Source organism: Python bivittatus, unplaced genomic scaffold, assembly GCF_059951505.1.
Source record: "Python bivittatus isolate LINGU-HERP-01145 unplaced genomic scaffold, Pbiv_v1 ctg000200_np1212, whole genome shotgun sequence".
Classification (NCBI taxonomy): domain Eukaryota; kingdom Metazoa; phylum Chordata; class Lepidosauria; order Squamata; family Pythonidae; genus Python; species Python bivittatus.
Window position 1 is genome coordinate 20,199,242 of NW_028277040.1, and position 23,066 is coordinate 20,222,307.

The 23,066-nt window shown below is 48.1% G+C and overlaps 3 protein-coding genes across 6 annotated transcripts; all 3 read right to left on the bottom strand.

Moving 5' to 3' along the window:
- Positions 1-1,807: 1,807 nt before the first annotated feature.
- Positions 1,808-5,093, bottom strand: HOXD8 (homeobox D8). Its single transcript, XM_007425471.3, has 2 exons — positions 4,235-5,093; positions 1,808-3,365 (listed from the first exon to the last, which is right to left on the bottom strand). Exons 1-2 carry the CDS (start codon positions 4,803-4,805, stop codon positions 3,067-3,069), a joined length of 870 nt encoding a protein of 289 aa, XP_007425533.3. The 5' UTR covers positions 4,806-5,093; the 3' UTR covers positions 1,808-3,066.
- Positions 5,094-9,473: 4,380 nt separating this feature from the next.
- HOXD9 (homeobox D9) lies at positions 9,474-13,371 on the bottom strand. Of its 3 annotated transcripts, none has more exons than XR_015795217.1 (3): positions 12,006-13,371; positions 10,975-11,527; positions 9,474-10,885 (listed from the first exon to the last, which is right to left on the bottom strand). XR_015795217.1 is itself a non-coding variant. In XM_088135775.1 (3 exons), exons 1-2 carry the CDS (start codon positions 12,814-12,816, stop codon positions 11,286-11,288), a joined length of 1,053 nt encoding a protein of 350 aa, XP_087991901.1. In that variant the 5' UTR covers positions 12,817-13,371; the 3' UTR covers positions 9,474-11,145; positions 11,273-11,285. The 3 variants fall into 3 exon arrangements, 2 of the variants coding, with proteins under 2 accessions (XP_087991901.1, XP_087991900.1); XM_088135775.1 differs by having other exon boundaries at positions 9,474-11,145; positions 11,273-11,527; XM_088135774.1 differs by having other exon boundaries at positions 9,476-11,527.
- A 3,467-nt stretch (positions 13,372-16,838) lies between these two features.
- HOXD10 (homeobox D10) lies at positions 16,839-19,427 on the bottom strand. 2 transcript variants are annotated; one of them, XM_007425465.4, is made up of 3 exons: positions 18,813-19,427; positions 18,614-18,740; positions 16,839-17,117 (listed from the first exon to the last, which is right to left on the bottom strand). In XM_007425465.4, the coding sequence occupies exons 1-3, from the start codon at positions 19,425-19,427 to the stop codon at positions 16,840-16,842; spliced, it is 1,020 nt and encodes a 339-aa protein (XP_007425527.1). In that variant the 3' UTR covers position 16,839. The 2 variants fall into 2 exon arrangements, with proteins under 2 accessions (XP_007425527.1, XP_087991954.1); XM_088135828.1 differs by having other exon boundaries at positions 18,614-19,427.
- Positions 19,428-23,066: the final 3,639 nt, after the last annotated feature.

The following is a 23,066-nucleotide window of genomic DNA, read 5'->3' on the forward strand; positions in this document are numbered from 1 at the left end:
CTGCGTCAACTTCTGATTTCTAGATAGAGTGGGTGACTCCCATACTCCCTGACTGCCAGCTGGGGTTGATAGGTGCTGGAATTCCAAAAGATGGGGCTGTGGCTTGGCTGAGGAAAGGCTATTATAAACAATTATCTTGGAGTTGTGAAATGAAAGCTATTCAGATGATAGCCTTCTGAACCACAATCAGCCAGGGGCTTCTTGACAGAGAAACCTCTTTATTTAACTTAGCTGCATCTTTAAGGCAGAAGAGCATCCTGTTTAAAATTGCCAGGAGAATACTAATAGTTTCTTCCTTAGGTGATGTGGAAAGACCAATTCTTCATTAAAGTTAAAGGCTGTAAATGCTGGTTTGGACTACATCATACAGTCTCACTGAAATAAAAGAAGGATAGGATGAGAATTGCCAGAGACATGAAAAAGCGCTCTTTTATATGTGTTTCCTTTACTGTGGGGAGAGAGGATTGGCCCATGGGTGGTTGGGTGGAGGGAAGAATAAGAATTAGAGAGAATAATGTAAAATAAAACAGTTGTGTACAAGTTTACAAACCAGAAAAACCAGGGTTACAGGCCAGTACCTCTCAGTAATATTATTGTGAATTATAAATTATTGGATATACAATACATGCACATTCATTCCATTTTCTAAATGATGAAGAAGGAGGAGGGGATGGATTCACCAGAGACAACTTTAGGCAGATTCTGGAATCCATGAACCTTCTACCTATTATCCACAAATGGGTGACACACACTCTCCAGCAGAGAGGAGAGTTTGCTGAAGGTGCTTAAAGAGGTTCCCTTTCTCTCTGAGACCCGGGACTGCTACAAATGGGTGAGCCTAATTGTTTGTTGCTAACTGCTGTTTGCACTTTACTTATGGTGGTTAGGAGCCTGACTGGCAGAATCTTGTTGCCATCCTTAACACAGATCGCCTTCAAATCTTGACTCGGTTATTCCAGAACCCTTTAGATGGTTTCAGGCAAGCTAGGCTCTCTGTTCCACACACATCCTAATGCAGGAATCCACGATACTGGTCCCTCCCGATGGCAAGGCTACAGTAAGGAGAAAGTGTGTAAGAACACCTCAATGTTCCTTTGTTTCTTATTCACTACCAGGCTTCTGAACAACTCGGTATCCTCCTACAATACAAGCTGGATGTACTTGGACTGCTCTTTACACCAAAAAGAGAAAGAAGATACTGTACCAAGCAAATCAGATGAAAATGCTGCTCCCAAAATAAGTTAAAGATAATCCCAGCAGTTCTCCTAGTAGCTAGGATGACTAAGAACAGCAAGTGTTTTATAAATAGGGGATAACTGATTTTGGAAATATCTGAGTGCTTAATGTGATAGTTAAAAAAACAGATCATGTTTCTAATGAAGCTTCTAATTCATCTTGAACTGTAGAAATGTATGTGCACTCAGGTTTGATAGATTATGCATGGTTAGCACATTGGATGTGTACCTGGACTGCCTTGCTGGATACCAAAATCCAGCATTTTGTCTTCAAGAGGAGCCAGTCAGAAAGTGTGTGTGCGTGTGTGTGTGTGTGTGTGGGGTGGGCATCTTGCAGGGCATAAACTGAGCACAAACTAGCCAACCTCATTTTAGCCCAGCGTATTGGTAAAAGCAGCCCAATTTATAGTTCAGTGGGTCATGCGAATCCAGCACATTGTGTTCATTTAATAAACCATGGCCACCTTAACTAACCATGAATAAGCCTGCCGAAAATGTTACAGAAGCTCCATTATTGGTGAGAAAGAAAGTGTGTGTGTGTATGAATAAATAAATATATGAATAAGTATACATTCATTCTCAACACCGGACTAACGCAAAAGTAACATTAGGGATAAAGATTAGTCTCAGCAGCCCACATTTCTGAGAAGTCAGCATTGGTATGTCGGCGTTCGCTCCCTCCCAAATCAAAGGAAATCAGCGCTTGCTTTGAAATCCCATGAAAATCAATCGGAAGCAGACCTTCGCACCCGCGGCGCTTCCGGCTGGAATCGAGGCGGCTTTGCGTTTAGGGGGGATGAGGGGGCCTGCAGCTTGCCGGACAGAGGCCTGGAGGCCTTAATAATCGTGCCTTCGTTGAGCACTAATCTAGCTGTTCTTTGCAGCGTGCACAGTGAAACGCGTTTACCTGAAACAGGACCGTGTGAAAGAAAATGGGCCTCGCTTTCCTCCCGAAACCTGCGGGAAGGGAAGGGAAGGGAAGGGAAGGGAAGGGAAGGGAAGGGAAGGGAAGGACTTCGGCTTCCCGTCGCAGGCGCTGGGCTTACGGCTTGGTTCTCGGAGGCAGGCTCAGCTTTCCCAGAGACGAGGGCAATGAACGCGGGAAGGGGGTCGCGGAACAAAGCGCTTTCGAGGTCCCTTCGGAGAAACGGGGCTCAAATGCCTCCGTTAGCTTGCCTGCTTGTCTTCGGCTACTTCTACAAGCGACAAAGGTATGAAGGAAGGAGCCAGGTCATGAATAACACGTCGGATTTTTTTTAATTATTATGATTATCGATAATGAAAAATCAGTGTTTAATTAAAATATTTCCTTTCATCCCTCATCGGCCCACAAATTATTTCCTTTCTTAATTAACTTACTTTACGAGAAATAAGGGGGACTGGAAAATTTAAAACAATCGTAAGAAGTGCACTTGGCTGATTTGATTCTTAAAGTATTGGGAGAGGCCGGACATTCTGCCCTCGGAGGACAAAAGAAATCCCCAGTAAAAATCCACAGGTAAAAAACAAAACAAAACTGCTACCCTTTTTAGTATCAAAGTCCAAGGGGAGGGAGGGAGGGAAGGAAGGAAGGACAATAAAAAATGTAGAAAGTGCAGCAGTAGCCATCTGGGAGTCGAGCTAAGGCGCCCCGTGCAGTAACAAAAGCCAAACTCTCATCTAGACCAGAAATGTCAGAAGGTAGTTTCAAAGACAACAAAAGGTGCCTTGAGAGCAGTCCCAACCGTGGTGGAAGTTGTGGAGGCCAAGACAAGTGCCCGTCCTGTCCCTTGATGCTCCAAAGTCTTTGGCCAAGGTTCCCGGCAGGAGCAGGAGCAGGAGGAGGAAGAGCTCAATTTGCTGGGCCCGGGGCTTGTCCTTCGAGGTCCCTGTCGGCTTCCTTTTTGACCTCGCCTCCTTCCTTCCCCTCTTGCCGCGTGGCAGGGAACTTGTCCTTGTTGTTCTCTTTTTTCCACTTCATCCTCCGGTTCTGGAACCAGATCTTGACCTGCCGCTCGGACAGTCCCAGCGCATGGGAGACCTCGATCCTCCTCTTCCTGGTCAAGTAGGGGTTAAACAGGAACTCCTTTTCCAGCTCCAAAGTCTGGAAGCGGCTGTAGGTTTGCCTCCCTCTCCGCCTCCCCGGAGCCGCTGTTGGAGACAAAAACCACAGCGTTCGTTCCTTTATAAAAGGAAAGGAAGAAAAATAAACCAGGAAACAAAACACACAAAAACCGCAGCTCGGCAGCTCCAGCGCTTTCAGGCTTTTCTGAGCTGAGAGAGCAAAGCGTGTTGAACGTACTGTTGCCCAAAGCCCAAAGCACGAGCTCCGGCTATTTATTCAAACCTCTTCCTCAGTTACAACTAACAAACCGAATTTATATTAACCTGCTATAAATCCAAGTACTCTGAGTGCCCTGCCTATGTGATCCAAACGTAGTAACGCTCAGAATAACTTCTGAAATATTATCTAGTTTGTTTTTGTTTGTTTTTTAAATATTGATTTGATCCCACAGTTCAAATTATTTGTGGTTTGGGTGTTCTAAGAAATCCTTATATTATCAGAAACAATTGTACCGAGTGTATTGTTAGCGAGGAATTAGCACTATAACAACAATATTACAATTGCAGAAGGAGAACGGAGGAAAGAAAAAGGAGATTGATGGAAAAATTGCTGGCTTAGTTTAGAGGGGGAAAGGAAAGGGAAGGGAAAAGGGAAAGGGGAAAGGGGAAAAGGGAAGGAAGAAAAGAAAAAGAAAAAGAAAAAGAAAAAGAAAAAGAAAAAGAAAAAGAGAAAGAGAAAGAGAAAGAGAAAGGAAAGGAAAGGAAAGGAAAGGAAAGGAAAGGAAAGGAAAGGAAAGGAAAGGAAAGGAAAGGAAAGGAAAGGAAAGGAAAGGAAAGGAAAGGAAAGGAAAGGAAAGGAAAGGAAAGGAAAGGAAAGGAAAGGAAAAAGTTAGTTCGCCGCAGGCGAGAAAGGGAACGGGAACGGGAACAAACAAGGCAATCCGTTTGGGTCCAACCTTGTGGTCTCATCCAGGGAAACACTGGAGAAGGAGACGCGCTCTGATTTAAGGGCCTTGGTTCCTCGCCAAGATTAGCACTGGACGATTTACAGTCGGGATACTGAAGCGGCTCGGCCTCTTGGTGTGTCGTAAAAATCGTCGGTCGCTGTAAGTTATCGTATCCGTAAAACTTGGCTGGCTCCGCTGAACACGGCAGGCCGGCGCAGGGGGCTTGCAAAGGAGGCGGGGGAGGCTGGTAAGCCGAGGGGCTCCCCCCGGCCAGGTGGTGCTGCTGCTGCTGCGAGTGGGGAGGAGGAAGAGGAGCATGGGGAGAAGGGTGAAAGTAGTCCGGGCCGCTGACGGCCGGGCCGGGCCCAGCAGCTGGCGGCGCAGGGGGATAGCCCGAGGCGGCGGCCGCTGCTGCAGCGGCGGCCGCGGCGGCCGCGGCGCTGTTCCCGTAGAGCAGGGCGGCGGCGGCGGCGGCGGGCGCAAAGTGACAGTCGTAGTAAGCGGGATTGATGGGCGGCTCGCCCCCTCCTGCCGCCGCCTTGTACTTGGAGTACAGCGGGTTGACGAAGTAGGAGCTCATCGGGGGGCGGGGGGCGAGCGGAGGCGCCGCCAGCCGCAGCAGCAGCAGCAGCAAAACGAGGAGAGCAGCAGCAGCAGCCCCCGCGGCCGCCGCCGCCGCCCGGACGCCCCAATTGCTCGGCCAGGCTGCTTCGGCGGCTGCCTCTGCGGACGCGCTGGCGGCGTGGAACAGAGCCGGGCCGTAATCGCTGGCCGACTGACCTGCCTCACTGCTTTTACTATTTCCTATTAGGCACACACGAGCCGTCCCGCCGCCACACACTCACTCACAGGGGCCGGAGTTCAGGGCAAGGCAGGAGAGCGGGTTGGCTTCGCTTGGCACGCTCACCTCCCGAGGCCAAAACGAAGTCCCAAACTAAAAAAAAAAAAGTGGCGGGGGGAGAAATCCCAGCCCGCTCGCCCCCCTCCCAAAGTAGCCTCCTCGACGCCCCCGGCGAGCAGCCGCTCCTCTTTGTCCCCTTTGCCCCTCGGGAAGCGCCGCGTTCTCCGCTGCGAGGCCTGAGCAGAAAAAGCGCGAGCGAGCGGAGAGATCAAGGGCAGATAAAGCAGAGTGCGCGGGGACTGGAGGGGAAGGCAGAGCAAGGACTGCGCTGAGGAGCCGTGGCGGGGAGGAGGAGAGGAGGAGGAGGAGGAGGAGGAGAACCGATCGAGTGTAGAAGGCCTTTGGACTCCTGGGGAGACAACCTTTGGGAGAGGCGGCAGGAGTTGGGCGCTGGGGGAGCAATCGCTCATGTTATTGCTGTCGTTGTGATCTAGGCTAAGGATGTGGCCATCTTTACATTCTAAGAGCATTCTGCGTTGAAGCCATTTCTTCAAGATGCCGTGTCTCTGAACATGTGCAAAGTGATAACCAGCTTGGATAGGGAAGAGGGCTTCTGCTTCCGGATCAAACGGCCTAGCCGAGCCTCCAAAAAGTAAAGTGCCACGGGTTGGGTGGGGGGCGGATCCAATTCCCGCGGCCCGGCGCTCTTGCTGAAGCGCGGTCCCCGAAGCCCCGAGAGCACTAGAAGGGACCAAGGGCGGCGGAGCGGGCCCGGGGGAGGGACGTGCGATACCCCGCCGCCGGCGTCGTCGAGAACAAATCAATCGGCCTTTACGTATATTGCTCAGGCCTGTGGATTTCGACCGAATGGGCTGTTTGCGATGAGCTGCTAAGACAGCGTGGGTCGGAGGAGGGGAGGCTCGAGGGGGGCCGGCAGAAAAGCCAAGCCAGCCGGGCAGGAGAGGAGAGGAGAGGGGAGAGGGCGGCGGATGCAGCGGGTAGGCCGCGGGCAAGCGAGATGCCCATTTCCCCTTGACGCAGTGCGGCAGCTCCCGGGTTCATTGGCCTTAATGGCAATCATGCCCATGAATACGCTTTCCACAATTTCCCCTCGGCGGGCTTCATTAGCCCAGCCAAGCAAGCGAGGAAACGGTGGGGAAGCATCACCCCGGAAGGCGGGCGCGGCAGAGCTGGAGGAATGTTTCCCCAGGAGAGGCGGGACCAAGTCGGGGAGCAGCCGGATCCGGCTGTCCCGCGCGGGCCGAAGCTCTCTCGCAAGGGCTTCCTTCCGAAAGCCGAGCCGGAGACGGGAGTCTTCGGCCAAAGCGCGTCTTAGGAGCCCAGGCGGCGAGGCTTGGCGCTGCTTTGGAGTCGGGCCGAGGGTCTTCGGGGAAAGTCCCAGCGGAGCGGGCGGGGAGGGACGTGACTCGGACCGGAGAAGGATCGGAGAAGCCCGTCTGTCCCTCCCTCCCTCCCAGTCGAGCCGAGCCGAGCCGAGCCGAGCCGAGCCGGGCCTTCTTAAACCGCAGGAACTAGGAACTCCCGCCAAGCGCTGCGCCCGGCGAGGTTTCTCACTCGGGGAAAGGGCGTGGTGCCCAAGCAGGAAGAGACCCTGCGGAGGGCATTTCTTTTAGCGCCGGCCCGGCCAGATACTCAGTGCCTCGATTTGGGAGGCTGGCAGACTGCTTGCACAGAGCAACAAGGGCAATTCCGCCCCAACACTCAGCCCGGACTGAGCAAACCTGGAAGGGAAGTTAAAGCCCCAGCACAGCGCTGTCCTTAAAAGAGCTCCACCAGCTCGTGAGGCTCTACCATGTAGTTCTTCTTTTGGGTTGGGGGGAAGAATCAGAACCATACTAACACATAACGACTGTTTCTCTTTATTAGCTGCACTTTCAGATAAATTTCTCTTTTTAAGGCATATCCTTGTGTCTGTGTTTTTATTCTGAACTCTCATCCAGGGCTGGGCAAGGGTATCCAATGCCAGGCTAATGGCAACATAGCAGAGGAGTTTTTGGGCTCTCTTGAGACCTTTCTTCACTCACACACCCAGAGTGTTCTCAGACTTAAAGAGAGGCCTTGTTGGTCTTCCAGTTACCTTGTGTATTTCCAGGATTGAATAAAGATCCAGTTGGGCTCTGATCACTCCCTGGAAACACTTGAGCAGTTTTCTTGGGGGGGGGGGGAGTGGTTTACCATTTGGCTTCTTCTGGGATTCCCAGCCTACTCCACTGGGTTGAGGTTTCCTGATGGTGTCCCATCCAAGGAGTGACCCTGCTTAGTTTGGACTCATCCAAGTCCTGCTATCTGCTGAGGAACATAACTGAATAGTGAATATTATGTTTGCTACATTTGAAAGCACAGTGGAAGAACAAAAAATTAAGACAACTGAGACCAAGTTTTGCTTTTTTCTTTTCCTCTAATGACTAATTGGGTATCATGGTTTACAGCCTACAAGTTTAATTAGTTAATTGGGCTACATGCCCCTAAGAATAACTTGAAACCCTTTGGTGGCAAATCTTCAGCAAGTTCTCTCAGTTTTGTTTCCATAAAATATTTTAACAACATAAACCCCTTGATAAAATAAAGTAAAATAAACAACATACAAACTTGTATAGGTCTCATTTAAATTCCTGATTTGTGCTTTAAATTTAAATACAAAAGAATGTCCTGGATTTGCCTGGAAATGCATATTTTTCATTTACATATATACAATCTGTAATGATTAAATTAGCTTTCACAGATAAATTATTGTAAGTACTTTTGGAAGTGCTGAACTGCTTCTTTTTCCCCATAATGAATTAAAACATACTAAAGAATAGTCATGTTCACGTATGCTGGTAAAAAAAGGTCAAATCCATGGATTTCCTTTTCTGTTTTTTTCCAGATAGACTATACATATTTTTTAACAATTATTCTTGGACAAAGCCAGGAAATTATAAGAGAATAGAGCGACACCGCCCTCTAGTGGTAAAACAAAAAAAATCTAAATCGGCTTTCCGAGTAAAATCCCACAACTTTATCAGGTTTTTTCTACACTCGTTAAGAAGTTAACTATGTTCTCTTTTAATCCCCGTTAATAAGAAACCTTTTTCTCCTATGCTAGTTTCCCTTGTATGAATATTATTGACCTAATTGAAAAATTAACGCAAAGCATACACTTGTTACAAAATTACCAATCTACCTATAATCAGAAATGTAAGAGAAAGTATTGTATATGCCTTGTTTGGCATCTTTAGAGACTGCAAAATAGATACAGTGAACGTTCAGTGCTGTCCTGCATTAGCCAGCACATAAAGATATTTTCATTACTAGGTATTTTTTCTTAACCAAATGTCTTATTTAAGAGGAAAGACATAAAAATAATTAAAAGAAACGATGAACTCTAAGCTAATTTGATGTAGTGTAAATTTTCCACATCTAAGGATTATGTTTGTTTTTATTTTCATATTATACCCAATCTTCCTTGAACTTGTTTTTTTAACTTAAAATCCTGACCGCAAGCCTCATTTCCCCGCCTATACGTGATAATAGCGATCCTTCCATACCGAAAATGGACTCTCGAGCTAATATAGGAGCAGGCAACTTGGAAGGGATTTAAGCTGCCCATATTTCCAATCAGATTCCACCACACTAACTAGTGCCATTTTGAAATCAATACAACATGGACTTGGATTAACCAAGGGAAGTTTAGATTCAGTTCAGCTCAGCCCCAAAAACTGAAACGAGCTTTCTCTTGCCCTAAACTGCCATGTCTGGTAAGTCTGAGAGGGATCTAATTTTGTCACCGTCTGTCCCACTTGCTAAGAGCCGTTACCCACATCTGTTCAAAAATGATTTCAGCCTTTCTAAACTCACCCTCCAACAGCACTCCCAACTCTAGAATTATCCCACTTTTCAGACGTTGGTGTCTAACAGTTGACATTTATGGTCCAACTTTTTAAGACCTCATTTTGTCAACGTTTGTGTTTTACCCTTTCCAAAATGCCCCACAAACATCGAAATAAAGATGGTCTCAAAGAAAAAAAGTCCCATCCCATATCGTAAACTCATTAGGTCCAGACGTCTGCTCTTCTCAATGGTTTTATTATACCTTGGTTCTTCCTGTTTTCAAAAAGGAGGATAGGTAGAGAGCTGACGATGAATAGAGCACCAAAGCCAGCACCTTTTTCTTGGGCCTTTATCCTTCAGCCTCTTGGGTGGGGAGCAGGGGAAAGGGAAGTGTGATACCATCTCCAGATCCAAGAAGCCCCGAAGTCCCTGAGGCAGTTTCTCTGTGTTTAAATCTTTGTTCAGATTCCTTAAGAGGCTGTATTTATTTCTAGATTCTTAAATCTAGCATGGAGCAACACTTCCCTCTTTCTCAAAAAACTTCTACGCCCGTTTCCCAACCCCTATCTATCTATCTATCTATCTATCTATCTATCTATCTATCCATCCATCCATCCATCCATCCATCTACCTATCTATCCCAGATTTCATATTTATTGTGAGTGCACACACAACACAGGATTCAGCTAGTTTATCAAATCCAGTTTTCCATTCTTTTTAGATAGAGTTGGTAATTAAATCTCCTTTCCTGAAATCAATAGGACTTCAGAGTCAGTTAGTGGATTTTAACATACTTTTTAAACACACACACACACACACACACGTAAATATAGTCAGAACAAGTCACTTGGGTAAATATTTGATTGAAGTAAGCACAGGATTAAATAAGCATTAAGTGTTATTGGCACAGAACTGACCACGTAAAAATGGGATCTATTTCAAGTATCATTTTTTCTGGCTTAAGTTTATTAAAAAAAGAAGAAAAAGTTCCAGGAGACTGAATAGATGCCACTGGGAGATATGGAATAATTATAATTGATTTCCATTCTTTTTTGGGTTGAGCTATATGGAGAGCTTTGTTAATCCCACCGTTCTCCCACAACCCCATAAAAAGAAATCGTTCCAGGAAACTTTCTACTGGTTTTTTATTTTCTGAACAAGCAATATGTTTATAGAATGTGGGCAAAAAAAATACTGGTGTTTCTGGGGTTGGTAGCTCTGTTGGAAGACGATCCTTCAGTCACCAAAAAGTCTTTGGAATAATGGAATCAGTCTTTCTACTCTGTCGGTCAATCGCCTGTATTTAGACTAGTCATTGTCTGATAGAAATGGTGGGTTTGCAGGCAGTTTTGGGGATATAAAGAGAGGCAAGAGGTAGGTTTTGGCCTTGCAGCAAGCAGTCAAAGGCACCTAAGTCACACACAGGTACCTGTCTTCCCACTTGCTTTCCCCTTCAAAAGCTGGAGGTTTCATTTTCATGAGGCCAAACTTTATTATAGAGCCTAGGACATTTACAAGCAAACAAATAAAAAACAGGGAACAAGCAAATGATGATGATGATGATGATGATGATGATGATGATGATGATGATGATGATGATAATAATAATAATAATAATAATAATAATAATTCATCCTTAAGTAGGATCACAGATGAAACACGGACTGTGAGCCAAAATGTTTTAGGCCTACGAACATTAATAAAGTTTCAAGTACCACTCTTAATACACTGCACTGAAGAAGGGAAGCCGTGCTTAAATAATAATAATGACGATGATGATAATGATAATGATAATCCCCATCCTCTTCCTTTTCCTTCTCCTCCTCTCTGGCAAGAGTCTTGGAAAACAAAGTATACAGAACCAAGAGACGGGGGAACAGCCAGATTGTCTCTGAGGAAGGGCAGGCTTTGTGCGCTGAGGCCATTCAAGCAGCTCGCTTTATAATTTGGGATTCTCTCTTTGGTAGCTCCTCAACTTTGCTTTAACTCTGGACAAGACATTGGGAAGGGAGGTGTTTTAAGTCACTTGTATGAAGCACATCAAATGGTAAACTCCCCCCAAAGAATATGCACTCACTTTATCTCAAAACCAAAGGGAAGGTGAAAGAGAGAACGGCTTTTAGCGATAGTGTTCTCCGCCCAGAGAAGGCTTTTCCATACATCTCTTTCCGTTCTAAAATACCAAGGACCACATGCACTGATGTCTTTCATTTCAAAAAAAACTTTGATCAAGTTTGAACCAATGCACCTGGGAAAATAATGTTAAGAATAATGAATTGCTGCAGTGCTATGTGTACATGTATATGTGTGTGTGTGCACGTGTGCATGTTTCATCAGAAAAATCCCACAATATTTTCACAAACACAAGTACCCACATGCCCCAAGGTGCTAGTCCCCTTTATTCCCTTTTTCCTTGTTCATTTTTTTCATCTTCATTCTTCGGTTCTGAAACCAGATTTTAACCTGTCTCTCTGTGAGGTTTAAAATCCTAGCCACTTCGTAGCGGCGTTCTCGGGTAAGGTACATATTAAAGAGGAATTCCTTTTCCAGTTCCAGAGTTTGGAATTTTGTGTAAGGGCAACGCTTTTTTCTGGTGGAACGAGCGTGAATCCAGTTTGCAGCGGGGGTATCTGAAAAGGGGGGAAATAAAAGAAAAAAAGGGAAGTGAGGATTTGATGGGCAACAAGGGCAGCCATGGGGGGGGGTGAGAGGAAGGTTGTTAAATTATTTTCAGAAGGGTGCCTGCACTTTCCACAACTGAGGAGGGATTATCATAAAAGCCTGAAGGGCCCAGTCTGTTGACTGGACGAGTGATGTCTTCTTGATGATAGAAGGTGGTTATGGGGTTCCCTTTTTATGGGTGCCTGTGGCTGCTTGCGCCGGGATAGGCGTCTAGACGTTTTTATAGGTTAGTAAAACTATCCGTTTTGCACACTGGACCTTACAGGTTGGGGCAATAAATCAGCCGGAGTGTCATTTCTTTTCTTTCTCTTTTCCCTTCCCTTCCTTCCTTCCTTCCTTCCTTCCTTCCTTCCTTCCTTCCTTCCTTCCTTCCTTCCTTCCTTCCTTCCTTCCTTCCTTTTTTATTTTCTTCCTCTTAAAACTTACTTGGGCCAAGCTGCTGCTGCTTTTCCTCCTTCGGGTCGCTGACCGGGCTGGGAATGCGGCTGCCTCCAGAGGCTGGCTTGGCCGGGCTGAGGCTGGCGTTGCTGGCCGCGGCGGCGAGGGCGGGCGCGCCCAGCCTGGCCGCCGCCGCCGCCTTTTCGCGGGCTGCTGCCAGAGAGGAGTTGCATGTGTACTCGGGCCCACGAGAGCCCGGGCGGCCCGCGGGCGAGGAGCCCTCAGTCCGTGTGGCTGGAGGGGTGGAGGCGCACGACGAGGCGGACGCGGGGGTGCTGCTGGAGGTGGAGGCGGCGGCTCGGGGCGCAGGCGAAGCAGAGGCGGCGGCCGCGGGCTCCGGCCTGCCGATCCCGTAGAGGCGTCCGGCGGCGGCGTCTCGGCTGGAGGCGGCGTGGCTGCCGCGAAAGGAAGCGAAGGGCTCGATCCAGGAGCGCACGTACCTGCCCCCCTCGCCCGGCCCTCCAAGGTGTGGCGGGGGCACGTGCGGAGGGTAGATGCCCGGCGCGGGGGCCGAGGGCTGCGTGGGAGGGGGGTGGGCATGGACGGCGGGCCAGGAGGAGAAGGCGGGCGGCTTGGGCGCAAAGCTGCAGGGGGCAAAGTCCGAGCCCCCGGCCACCACACCTGAGGGCAGCCGGGGGACGGCGAGGGGGCGACCTCCTTGCAGGAACCGGCCGCCGTCGCCGCCCCCTGCTCTTCCGCCGTACCCTTCCTCGCTGTCAGGGCCTATGAGCAAGTCCACGAAGTAGCTACTGAGGGTGCCGCTCGACATTTTGGGAATATTCCCTCCGTGGCAAGGCATGTGGGGGGGGGAAGAGCCAAAAAAGGTTACACTCTTAACTGGGGATGTTCGCCCGGCCAGGGGAACGATCGTGGTATTTTGCAGCTTCCCCAGCCTCAACCATTGGTCCCTCCGCCCACGTGATCATATTTACCAATACTCGAAGTAAATCAATCCGCTACATTGGCGTGGGGGGGTTGCTGGGGTGCTTCAAAAAATACCCACAAACTTATCGACCAACAGGGAGAACGGCCCTCCCGACTGAATTCAAAAAGACAGCGCCAGCCACGGGCCTGACACCGTCCACCGGGGAAGGGGGCAGAGGGCGCGGGGAGCCGGATCCTTCCACCCTGGTTCTGCCTCAGCCAGGCTCCACGAGGGCGTGGCCCGTCCGCAGGAGCAGCCCAAGTTGGCGGACTATTTCTTGGCCTCCCCGGGGCGCTTCTTCGCTGTTAGTTTCCGCGCTCAGCCGACGGGCAGGCAGCGCTGGCCAGCTGGGCTCGTCCCTGTCACTGGAAGCTTCCGAGAGCCGCTGAAAGCAGCGAGAAGGAGGGAAGCCCGGGGCGGAGGGGCGGGGGCGAGCAGGAGAAGCGCCCGCCGCCGCCCCCGCCGTCCCGGCCCGAGGAAGCAGACGCCGCCCCGGACGCCTCATGCAGCTGCGCGACGTTGCGGCCCAAGTGGGGTCCGCGGCGGCCCGTGCCAGCTTGCCAGAGCGGGACGCGGGATCGCCAGACAAACCGAGCAACAGACGCCGCCGCGCAGAATAGCCTGAGTGGAAAAGGAACCCTGAATCAGAGGGAGGGAGAGAAAGGGAGAGTTGCCCGTTGTGTTGTGTGAAAACAGGTGGAAGTCGAGACCTCTCGCTCCGCGATGATTTTATGCTTTTCAATAAATTTTTTATGAGGTGCATTTGATTACAGATTAATGTGTTCGTCGTCTAATAAAACGGACTGATGGCACACAGCCTCTCCCTCTCTCCCTTTGCCTCTCTCTCCGTCCCCCTTTCTGCCTTTAGGGCTGACATCAAGCTGAATGCCAGCCCTTCCCAGGGGTCTGAACCGCGAGGACTTCAAAGGCGGCGGTAGTACAACTTCCAGGAGTTCGGGAGAGAACAAAAATGAATGAGTAAACCGAGTGAATGGAGCAGCATGGCCTCGCTACGCCCAGCCTGGTGGACGACGGCAGTCGAAGGGCTGGGGTGGGGGTGCCCATGCCAACTTCCAGGAAGAAATGCTTTTTTACCAGCCGGGAGCCTCTGGCTGCCTCTGTTCCCTCCCCCCGCCCCAATTAAATCGAGGAGTTTCAGCCGCGTTTTACCGCCTTTATTGTGGACTGGTGGAGGCCAAGTTTCCAGCTGTAGGTTTTAGCACTAGAGGAACAATGGCCTCGCCGGTGTGCCAAGTAATTCAGTTCCTTTCTTTTCTCTTACTGGCAAGCGCGCCCGCGCGCGTGTTCTTTTCTTTTCTAGAAAGGCTAGAACTGGGTTTGCTTGAATGAGGGGCAGGATCGGTGCGAATCTAGAGCCTTGTGTCAAGTAAAACAAGCCGGACGCTGCCGTCAGACCCATTTGCCTCCCGGGAGGCGGAAAAAGACGAGGCGGAGCTTTTTCCAGTTATTTACCCCTCCTTGCGGAGTTTTGCTAGAAGCCGGCGTGTTGCAGGTTTACAGCTCCATTCCCTTTAGTTCCAAGCAACGTGAAGGCCCTCTGTTTACCATGGGAAACTTAGATGTTTATAGGTGGGTGCCCGTGCGTGCGTGCCTGTGGGTCTAGGCACAAGCACGCACAACCAGCCAGCCCCGCGTAAGACAGAAACGTACCAATCCTAATCGGTATAGCAACGTGGAAACCACTGGCCTCCGCTGGAGCAGAATTTACGTTCAAAGTAAAGTGGGCTTGGAGACGCTGCCAACGAAGGCAAACTCTCTGGGTGTTTCTTGAAAACACCTTTTCCCCTCCCCCCCAACAATCAATCCCAATATATGTTATATACACCGTGATAGCCAAGTGTTCGGATACATATTGACTGACATTTCAGCCTTCTGTATAAGGAAAAACGTGTGCTCGACACATTCCACCAGATCAAAAGGTATTCGTTTAGAGACAGGCGAGGCGCATCCTACAGATAAACAAAGAGAAAGCTAATGGGTAACCAAGAAGTCTCCTAAATACATCCCTGGAGGTTAGTAATACGCAGTTTCCTAAGGACGGAGCCCTTCACCAGCGAGAGCCTTTTTCTCAAAGAACCACCTTCGCGGACTGAAAGCAGTGAAGGAGGCCACAGAAGATAACCAAGCGGATGCTCGGGTTTTCTTTTCCACCGTATCATTAGGAGAGCAATGCAGTATTTTTGGCAGGATCCTGGTTTAGAACTCAAGGTGGGTCAATGGATGCCTGCTTTTCAGGAAAGGCTCCCCTTCGCTTTCCGAAGGTGGACGCGCGTCCAAGCATTTGGACTTCACCTGAGAGTCACGTTCATTTGCAAACTCCCACGGGTTTTTTGCATCCAGCTTTCTCTCTCTCCTTCTCCTCCCTCCCTCCCTTCCATCTTCCTTTTGCAGAAGGTAAGGTGGCTGCTGGCAATATTTATTTCGCAGGAATGCGGGAGGCAAAAAGTCGTGAACTTCATTATCCTGATGTTGGTGCAAGAACAATCAAAGTTTCCAAGATTGCAAGGACACTGAAACAGATTTGTATTGATCCAGGCCCACATGAATCCTGTGCACCCATTGCAACGGGGCAGCTTTGGAAAGTGGAGGGGAAAGGGCTAGGTCGGATAGATGGGCAAAGTTATTTCCCTGATTTTCAGAAGGCGACTGAGTAACACCCATCAGAGTTTCCCCTGCCCAGTTAAACACATAGCATTTAAAGAAAATAAAGCAAAACGTGTGGGGAGTTTCGCTTAAGTTTCCCTTGCCTGCTAGATTGCTGGTGGCCAATATTTACAAAACAGTCTGTTTATCCTGTCTCCAAAGAGCGCTTTATTTTAGTTTGAGGTGTCTGCTTTGCTTGTTTTTAAAGCCACTGACCATGTAATAGTGGAAGGGAGGTTTGCCTTGGCCTTAGATCAAAGATTTTGCCAACCCTGAAAGGTTCCCGGCCACACAGCGACCAGCACTTAGCCGCTGCATTTGGCCTTACACTAACAGTAAGAAAGAAAAGAAGGAGAAGGAGAAGGAGGAAGAGAAAGAGGAAGGTGGGAAGCAGTCGGTGGCCAGCTTCCCTTCCCTGCGTGCTTGCCTTTTCCCATGCCCGCAGGAAGGGATTTGGCCAACCCTTTGCTGCTCAGATTTTCTGGAAAGACCAATGGAACTCGATAACTTTACAGAATTTATTGCATTATACATGCGAATAGGACATGCACAAAAAAGGAGACATATTGCTTGTTAGAGACCACGATTCCACGTATGCACCACAAGGAGAGAGAGAAGGATACGTCTATAGCTGAGGATGAAAGAGTCCGTGGCATGAAGCACAAACCATGAAGCACATGGAAGGATGGAGATTTACATCGTCAAATGTGCTTGCTTGCTTGTCTTTTCTTTCGCTTCCCAAATCCAGGAAGCGTATTTATTTATTTATTTATTTATTTTATTTCATCATTCTTAAACTGTTGCATATATTCCAAATGTTATGGCCCGTGTAGTAATCCCCACATAAATACTCCTTGGTTAGTTAAAAACATAAAAAAGTTACATTGTCTGAATAGTCAACAGCTCTAATAAGTTAAGACCAAATGATAAGGATCAATCAGAGTTTACCCTGCATTACGATGAAGAAAAACAAATAAATTATACGTGTGAACCCTTTTTAATATAGAGAGAGAGAGAGACGTACTTGTCATAGGAACATACATGGACATTTGCACACTAAAAAGAATGACAAAAGGTCACATTCTATCAGAAATTTTAAAAATGGAACATGAAGGCATGTACTCCCCCACCCACCCTCCCACCCTCCCGCCCTGGGCCAGTCTTTCTTAATTATGGAGCAACCGGTGGCAATGGCGCCTGTATCTGAGTTATGGCCAGCCCGGGTTGAGCAGTTTAAGAGAAGGTCAGATTAGCGGTCAGTTCTCGAATTCGGTTCTCCCTACTCATCTTCTTGAGCTTCATTCTGCGGTTTTGAAACCAGATCTTGACCTGCCTGTCAGTGAGGTTTACGCTCTTACTGATCTCTAGGCGGCGCTCTCGGGTGAGATACATATTGAACAAGAATTCTTTCTCTAATTCCAGTGTTTGGTGTTTAGTATAAGGGCACCTCTTCTTCCTGCCACTCTTTGCCGTTAACCAATTGCTGGTTGGAGTATCAGACTTGATTTCCTCTAGCAAAATCAAAGGGAGAAGGAAGCGGGAGGGGGAGGAAGACAAGACGAAACAAAACAGAACAGAAAAGAAAAGAAAAGACCTCAGTCTGTTATACTATAGCCTTGGCCATGAACCCATTTCCATTGTGTCTGACAGACAGGGTGCCTTCCTTGTTGGCATGAAACATTGCCAGCGAGGTGTCTACATGAACTCAGGAAGGAGCGTGATTTTTTAAACATTCTTTCCATATTAGGATTTCTAAAATGCCAGCAACACAATTTACCATGATAGGGACTGTTCAGTTGTATTCTTTGTGGCATATCTAGGCACTCAGTTTGTGAATAGACACATTTTGGCTCAGCTACAATGCCGGCTGACCATTTCAACCCTGCCGCCTTGTCAACAATACTACCTTGATGGGTGTGACTTTTACAATCAGCCCACACCTTGTAAACCACCGATTCTAACCAAAAGAATGGAGGGAAAACCTCGGTGAAAAACCCTCTCATCCCATTCATTTCGAAAGGGCCTCATCTATAACGCTCCTGCCATTGAACAAAACCCCAAAAGCAGGGATATTTTAAACTCTCAACTAATCCCAAAGTTTGAGCAATGAATACCAAACTGAGTGATGATATTTTTTCATTTGCCGTTTAGGATTCTCTCCACTCCATCCTCCCATTAGATGCAGAATTTAACTTTGATTTGTTCATAGTGGCCTGCTGTTGTTCTTTATTTTAAATGCACAAAATAAGGTCACATTCTCAGCAGGGGCTGCAAAATTATTTGTGGGGTTGAACATTTTTTGGGGCTTCTTCCTCCCCCCAACCCCTGGAGATGAAATCTGTGGCTCGCCGCCCATCCCTTTTAAAGAATAATGAACTAAGCACATATCCTTTAAGTATTTAATAAAATCCTCCTCCAAACTATCATTAACCTTTGGAGATCCAAACTGGATCCAATTACTGGATTTCCTGGTCTAGCAAAGAAAAGGCTGTTTCTAACTGCCTCCCTCTTTCACACGTTACCTAGTTCTTCACCGCCTCCCCTGAAGGAAGAAGAACACTATTAGTCTGATGTGTCTGTAGTTAGATTAGTGAAAATCCACAGAGGTGAGGTTGGATCTCAGTCTGTCTGGGGTGGGGGTGGGGGTTGCACAGACCGTAATTTCACAACCTGGGAAGGTACTGTTTGGACGCTCGCTGCAATGAGGGAAGACAGCGAGCTCCAGGGCCAGGAGGGAGACTCTTTCAGCAGGGACTGTGGGAAGCCCCTAGCAGCTCCCACTTCCCCTGAGCGCCTAGCACCTGCAGCACCCAACGGAGGGGAAGCGAGCGGGCGAGCGAGGACGGGACGGGACGGGACGGAGGGAGGGAGGGACGGAGGGAGGGAGGGAGCGTCCTTTCTGCTGAGCAGTGACGGCTGCCTTAGGCAGTGGCTCCCTCGCTTTACAGGCTGGCTCGGCCAGCCTGGCCACCACCTCTGGCGCTCCCAGCGTGGCAAGCATACCGACCTTTGCTTTCCTTCTCGTGGGTTTCTGGGCTGGAGACGGTGGCTTCGGCCAGGCAGCTCCTCTCGTCCGGCAGCGCGGACTTGGGCTCGGGGCTCCCCACTTGAGCGGCTTTGGCGGAGTTCTCCGGCTGGTGGTGGTGCTGGTGGCCGCCGCCGCCGCCGCCGCTGCTGTTGCCGGGGGCGTTGGCGCCGGCGTTGGCGCCGGGGTTCTCATTCATTTTCTTCTCCATCGGGAGTTGCGGGGCGACCTGCGGTTTGGAAGCGCCGCGCGGGTTTAACTGCAGCATGAGAGTGGAACTGGTTTCAGGGCTGTCACTGTACTCTTGGGCTTTTCCACTGGCGTAGGTCTGGCTCAGCCTGAAATACCCTGGGACGGGGACCTCGGGGTTTTCGAGGGGACACGAGTCAGAGACTAACCTCTGGTAGGAAGGAACGTCGGAAGAGGAGCCCAGCTTGGACCTCTTGTCCGAGTACATGCAGCAATTGGTTTCTTCCTTAATATTGGTCGCAAAGGAACAAGTGGGCACCTGCTGCGTAACAGGTTGCTCTATTCGGCACGGCCTGCTGGGGTCGGTCCAGTTGTCTACTGGAGGGATGTACGAATGCACGTTCATGCCCATGTTTTGATGATTGACTTCCCTTTTGGCCAGAGACGGTAGAAGTCCACAGGTTTGCATCCCATAAGTGCCAATGTCTGTGCTCGGTGGCACGTACATGCTGGCGCTGTTGGAGTAAAAGCTATCGCTCCTGCAGGCACTGATCAAGGAATCGACTAGGAACGTGTTGGCGGCAGGAGAGCTGTTGGGAAAAGACATTTTGGGGAGGAATTGGAAGAAGAGAGAGGGTGTCCTTTGTAGGCTGACATCTCTACGAAAACATTCCCGGTGTAATTGTGGATGCCTCCGCACAACCACATGACAGCCGAGCCAATGAGATTTGAAAACGGCCTGCGAGCCGCGACCTCCCCGCCGATCACGTGCTCCCCGGGACACGCCGAGCTGCGGCGCAAAGGTGGACAACAGCGACACCTAGGACGCCCACGCGGAAGTGCACGCGCTCTGCCTACCCGCCGCGGCCCCTGCCGCCTTTCTTCTCCTCCTCTTCCTCTCTGCCTCTCTTCCTCTCTCTCTGTACCCCCACCCCTCTTTCTGGGGGGGTGTATTTGCAAAAGTCAACCCTGGCGCACTGCGCTGATTTAAAGCAAGGAAATGCATTGAACTGACCTAATTTCTCCCCCCCCCAATTCCTTTTTATAACAACAACAGAAGCGAGTCAGTCAGTGTCTGAGCTCAGCCTGAATCTAAAGCAGTTTCTGTTGTTTTGTTCCAAAAATATAAGACAGCTCCTTCAGTTATAAGCCTGGCTAGGCTACATAGAGGGTAAAAGGGGGGTGGGGAGAGGACGGTACCAAAACATGCAGTCAAATAATGCAAAATGTAGAGTACTGGCCATCATCATGGTCAGTTTCTGTCTCCAGATGCATGATGGCCCCACTTCCATTAACTGGCCTCAACTGTGCCCTCAGAAGAACTGTTCCTCGATCTCAGACCACACACACTTTTGTCTTTCTCTTCAGAATTAAACTATTCGGGGGGGGGGGGGACCCAACCAGTAACATCTCCCTAACAAAAGAAAGACATGGAGAGCTGGTTGGGGACAGAGAGTATCTGCAGGATGGATGTTCCCTAGAAATGTCATTATTTCGGAAGAATACAAGGGTGAGAAATATTTTCCTTTTATGGTTTTCTAAAAGCATTGCCTTCTGACAAGTATAAGATCCAAAAGGTAACAGAATTTATTAATACAGATTAAGAGGAATCAGGGCGATCAATACAATTCTCATCTACATGCTCGGGCCACTTGGTAATTTTCTTGCTTCTGAAGCTTTTTCAAGAGTTATTCCCTCTGTAGCCACACACAAGAAAGATATTTTATTAACAAATCAATCTAGACTTTGTAAAGGATAAGATTAATAGTTAAGATTTCGCCTAATAGTGTTCATGTTATGAATTATTGAAAATTATACTATTGATTTTTCCTCTTCTCTGCTAACCAAGAAGGTCAACTTTTGTTTTAATACAAATTGTCAGATATAAAAGCTGGACTTTTACGATAAGGGGTTTCTTTTCTTTTTCTTTTTTTTAGTTTTCTTAGGTCATGGGGGAAAAAAAAGAAAAAGGAATCACAGACCTCTCTTTTAATACACATATGAACAAAATCACATTGCCCAGTACAACAGAACAAAAAAAGCTATGATGTTAAAAGGCATTCTACAATAATTTTATCTTATACTGATGAACTGTTTAAACACCAATGCATGAGCTCAGCTAAGACAAACAAAAATTATACTTTTCTTGGCCTTACATTATACATTTCAAAAATGACAAGGATGCACAAATTGCCCAACATAAAAATGGAACAGCATCACTGTCTATCGATTTGAAAATCTAAAAGTTTTTTTAAAATGTACTTTTTCAGTATAGATTAGAATAGAGTTTTGTCTTTCTTTCATATGAAATAAGGTTAAGGAACGCATGATTGTGACATTACTAGGTTTTTCATTAAAAAATTGAATATGCTTTTCTCCGTCCCCTAGCCCTCTCACCTCCTCTTAAAAATGTATCTGATATGCATAGTCCGGCATACCACATTCATCCTTCACTTTTGAAGAATAAATATGGTGCTGCTTCATGGTCATATCTGGGGCCATCCGCTCCTCCTTGTTAATTGAATAGGTCCCCTCTCCTTCTCCTCCTTCCTTTTCAAGGAAAACTTCAGCCAAGCCAAATCTCAGATCTTTTAAAGGCCGGTTCAAACCCTCTTGGCATCCTATTGTTGCCAAAGAGCTCCCTCGCCAGCCTACTCTCCTCGAAATCATTTCCTATCCCTGGGATTGCAGGGGACGGTTTCCTTTCCTCTCTCTCTTTTCTCTCTCTCCTTTTAAAAAAAGATTCCCGCGGCCTTTTTCTGCACACAACCCCCGGCTTAAAAAATCTCGCTGTGACAATGAGACAGACCTTTCAGAAGTTGATCGCAGCTGTTCAAATACAACATCAATGCCAGGTTAAGAGGCGGTGCTTTTTACAGCTTTTGTCTCCCGGCTCTATTGCGACCCGAGAGTTGAAGTCTTTGTACCTTCCTAACAGTTTCCCCACCCAACACCGTCCGGATTTTGCGAAGCACTTTCCCATCCTGGGCGACTCCTGGCCGGTGTCCTGGGCGGAGGTGGGGAGGAGGACTCAGAGAGCAGGCTCCTCACCGGAGTCTGGTGGCCGCCTAGGGCGGAGGCGAGCACAGAGGGACCCCGCTCGCTCATCTCCAACTGGAGATCATTATCAGAGCCATTGCTAAGCCTTTGGCCGGGCTGGGGAGCAGACAAAAGTGGAGGTCACGATGCTCTCTCTTTGGGGGCCGGGGTTTTATGGGCTTCCCAGCAATTTCTCTCTCCTCTTCTCCTCTCAAAACAAGACGCCAGACGGCCCGCCGAGTTTAAAGCAACCCAATACCTCGTTTCCCCCTTCCCTTGCCTGCACTTTTAAGACTTTGCCGTGAAATCTAATCAGGGATTTTATTCCCATCAAACGGCCATTCGTACCCCGCCGTCATTTGAAGAAGGGCCCTAGCAATAGCCCAGTGGGAGCATTCTCCGAGGTTTATTTTATTTTATTTTATTTTATTTTATCTTATTTTAACTATTCTATTTTATTGGTGTTTGTCGCCCAGTTGTAACGTTAAAACAATAATCTGGGACTCGCTCTGCTTTCTATTTCGAGAGACTCAAGGAGTTGACTTGCTTTCCATTTTGCGTTTTTCTGGATTTGGGATGGCAGTTATTACCGCCACAAAATCTAACCCCCAATTATCTGGGTCTAGATAAAGGTGACTCAGGGCAATGCCCGGCTGCTCCTCAGGAAGCCCTGCTCACACCCAATGGCTCCTTTAAAGAACCTGCTTTCAGCTGAGCAAGTGAGGTGATTTGAAAAGAAGAGGTGGGGATGAAAATCGAAATGTAACATTTGTGTAACACTTCCAGAGGGCGAATAAGCATCTCTTTAAGAAGCTGATTCCTTAGACTTTGTGTACTTAATGTCACTCCAGTTTTAAATCATATTAAGGTGGAACTGTAGTAATTAACATGAATAAATAAATCAATATTGTGCCATAAATGAGATATACAATCTGCATTACAGCAAAGGGTTTCCTGTTGACTGTTCCATATTTTTTCTTCGAAAGGAGTGAAACCCTCAGAAGCTCCATTTATAAGTCGATGACTATTTGCAGTAAAATATGTGTTGATGCTACTTTTTTCTGTCTGAATAAATAATAGAACGTAAAAGCTGAGAGGAATGTCATTGCTTAGCATTTTAATTTTAATCCTTCAGATTTATTCCATGTGTTGCATCTGGGTAGGGTTTCCCCACTCTCACTCCCCCCCCCACATTTTTGCTGCTTTT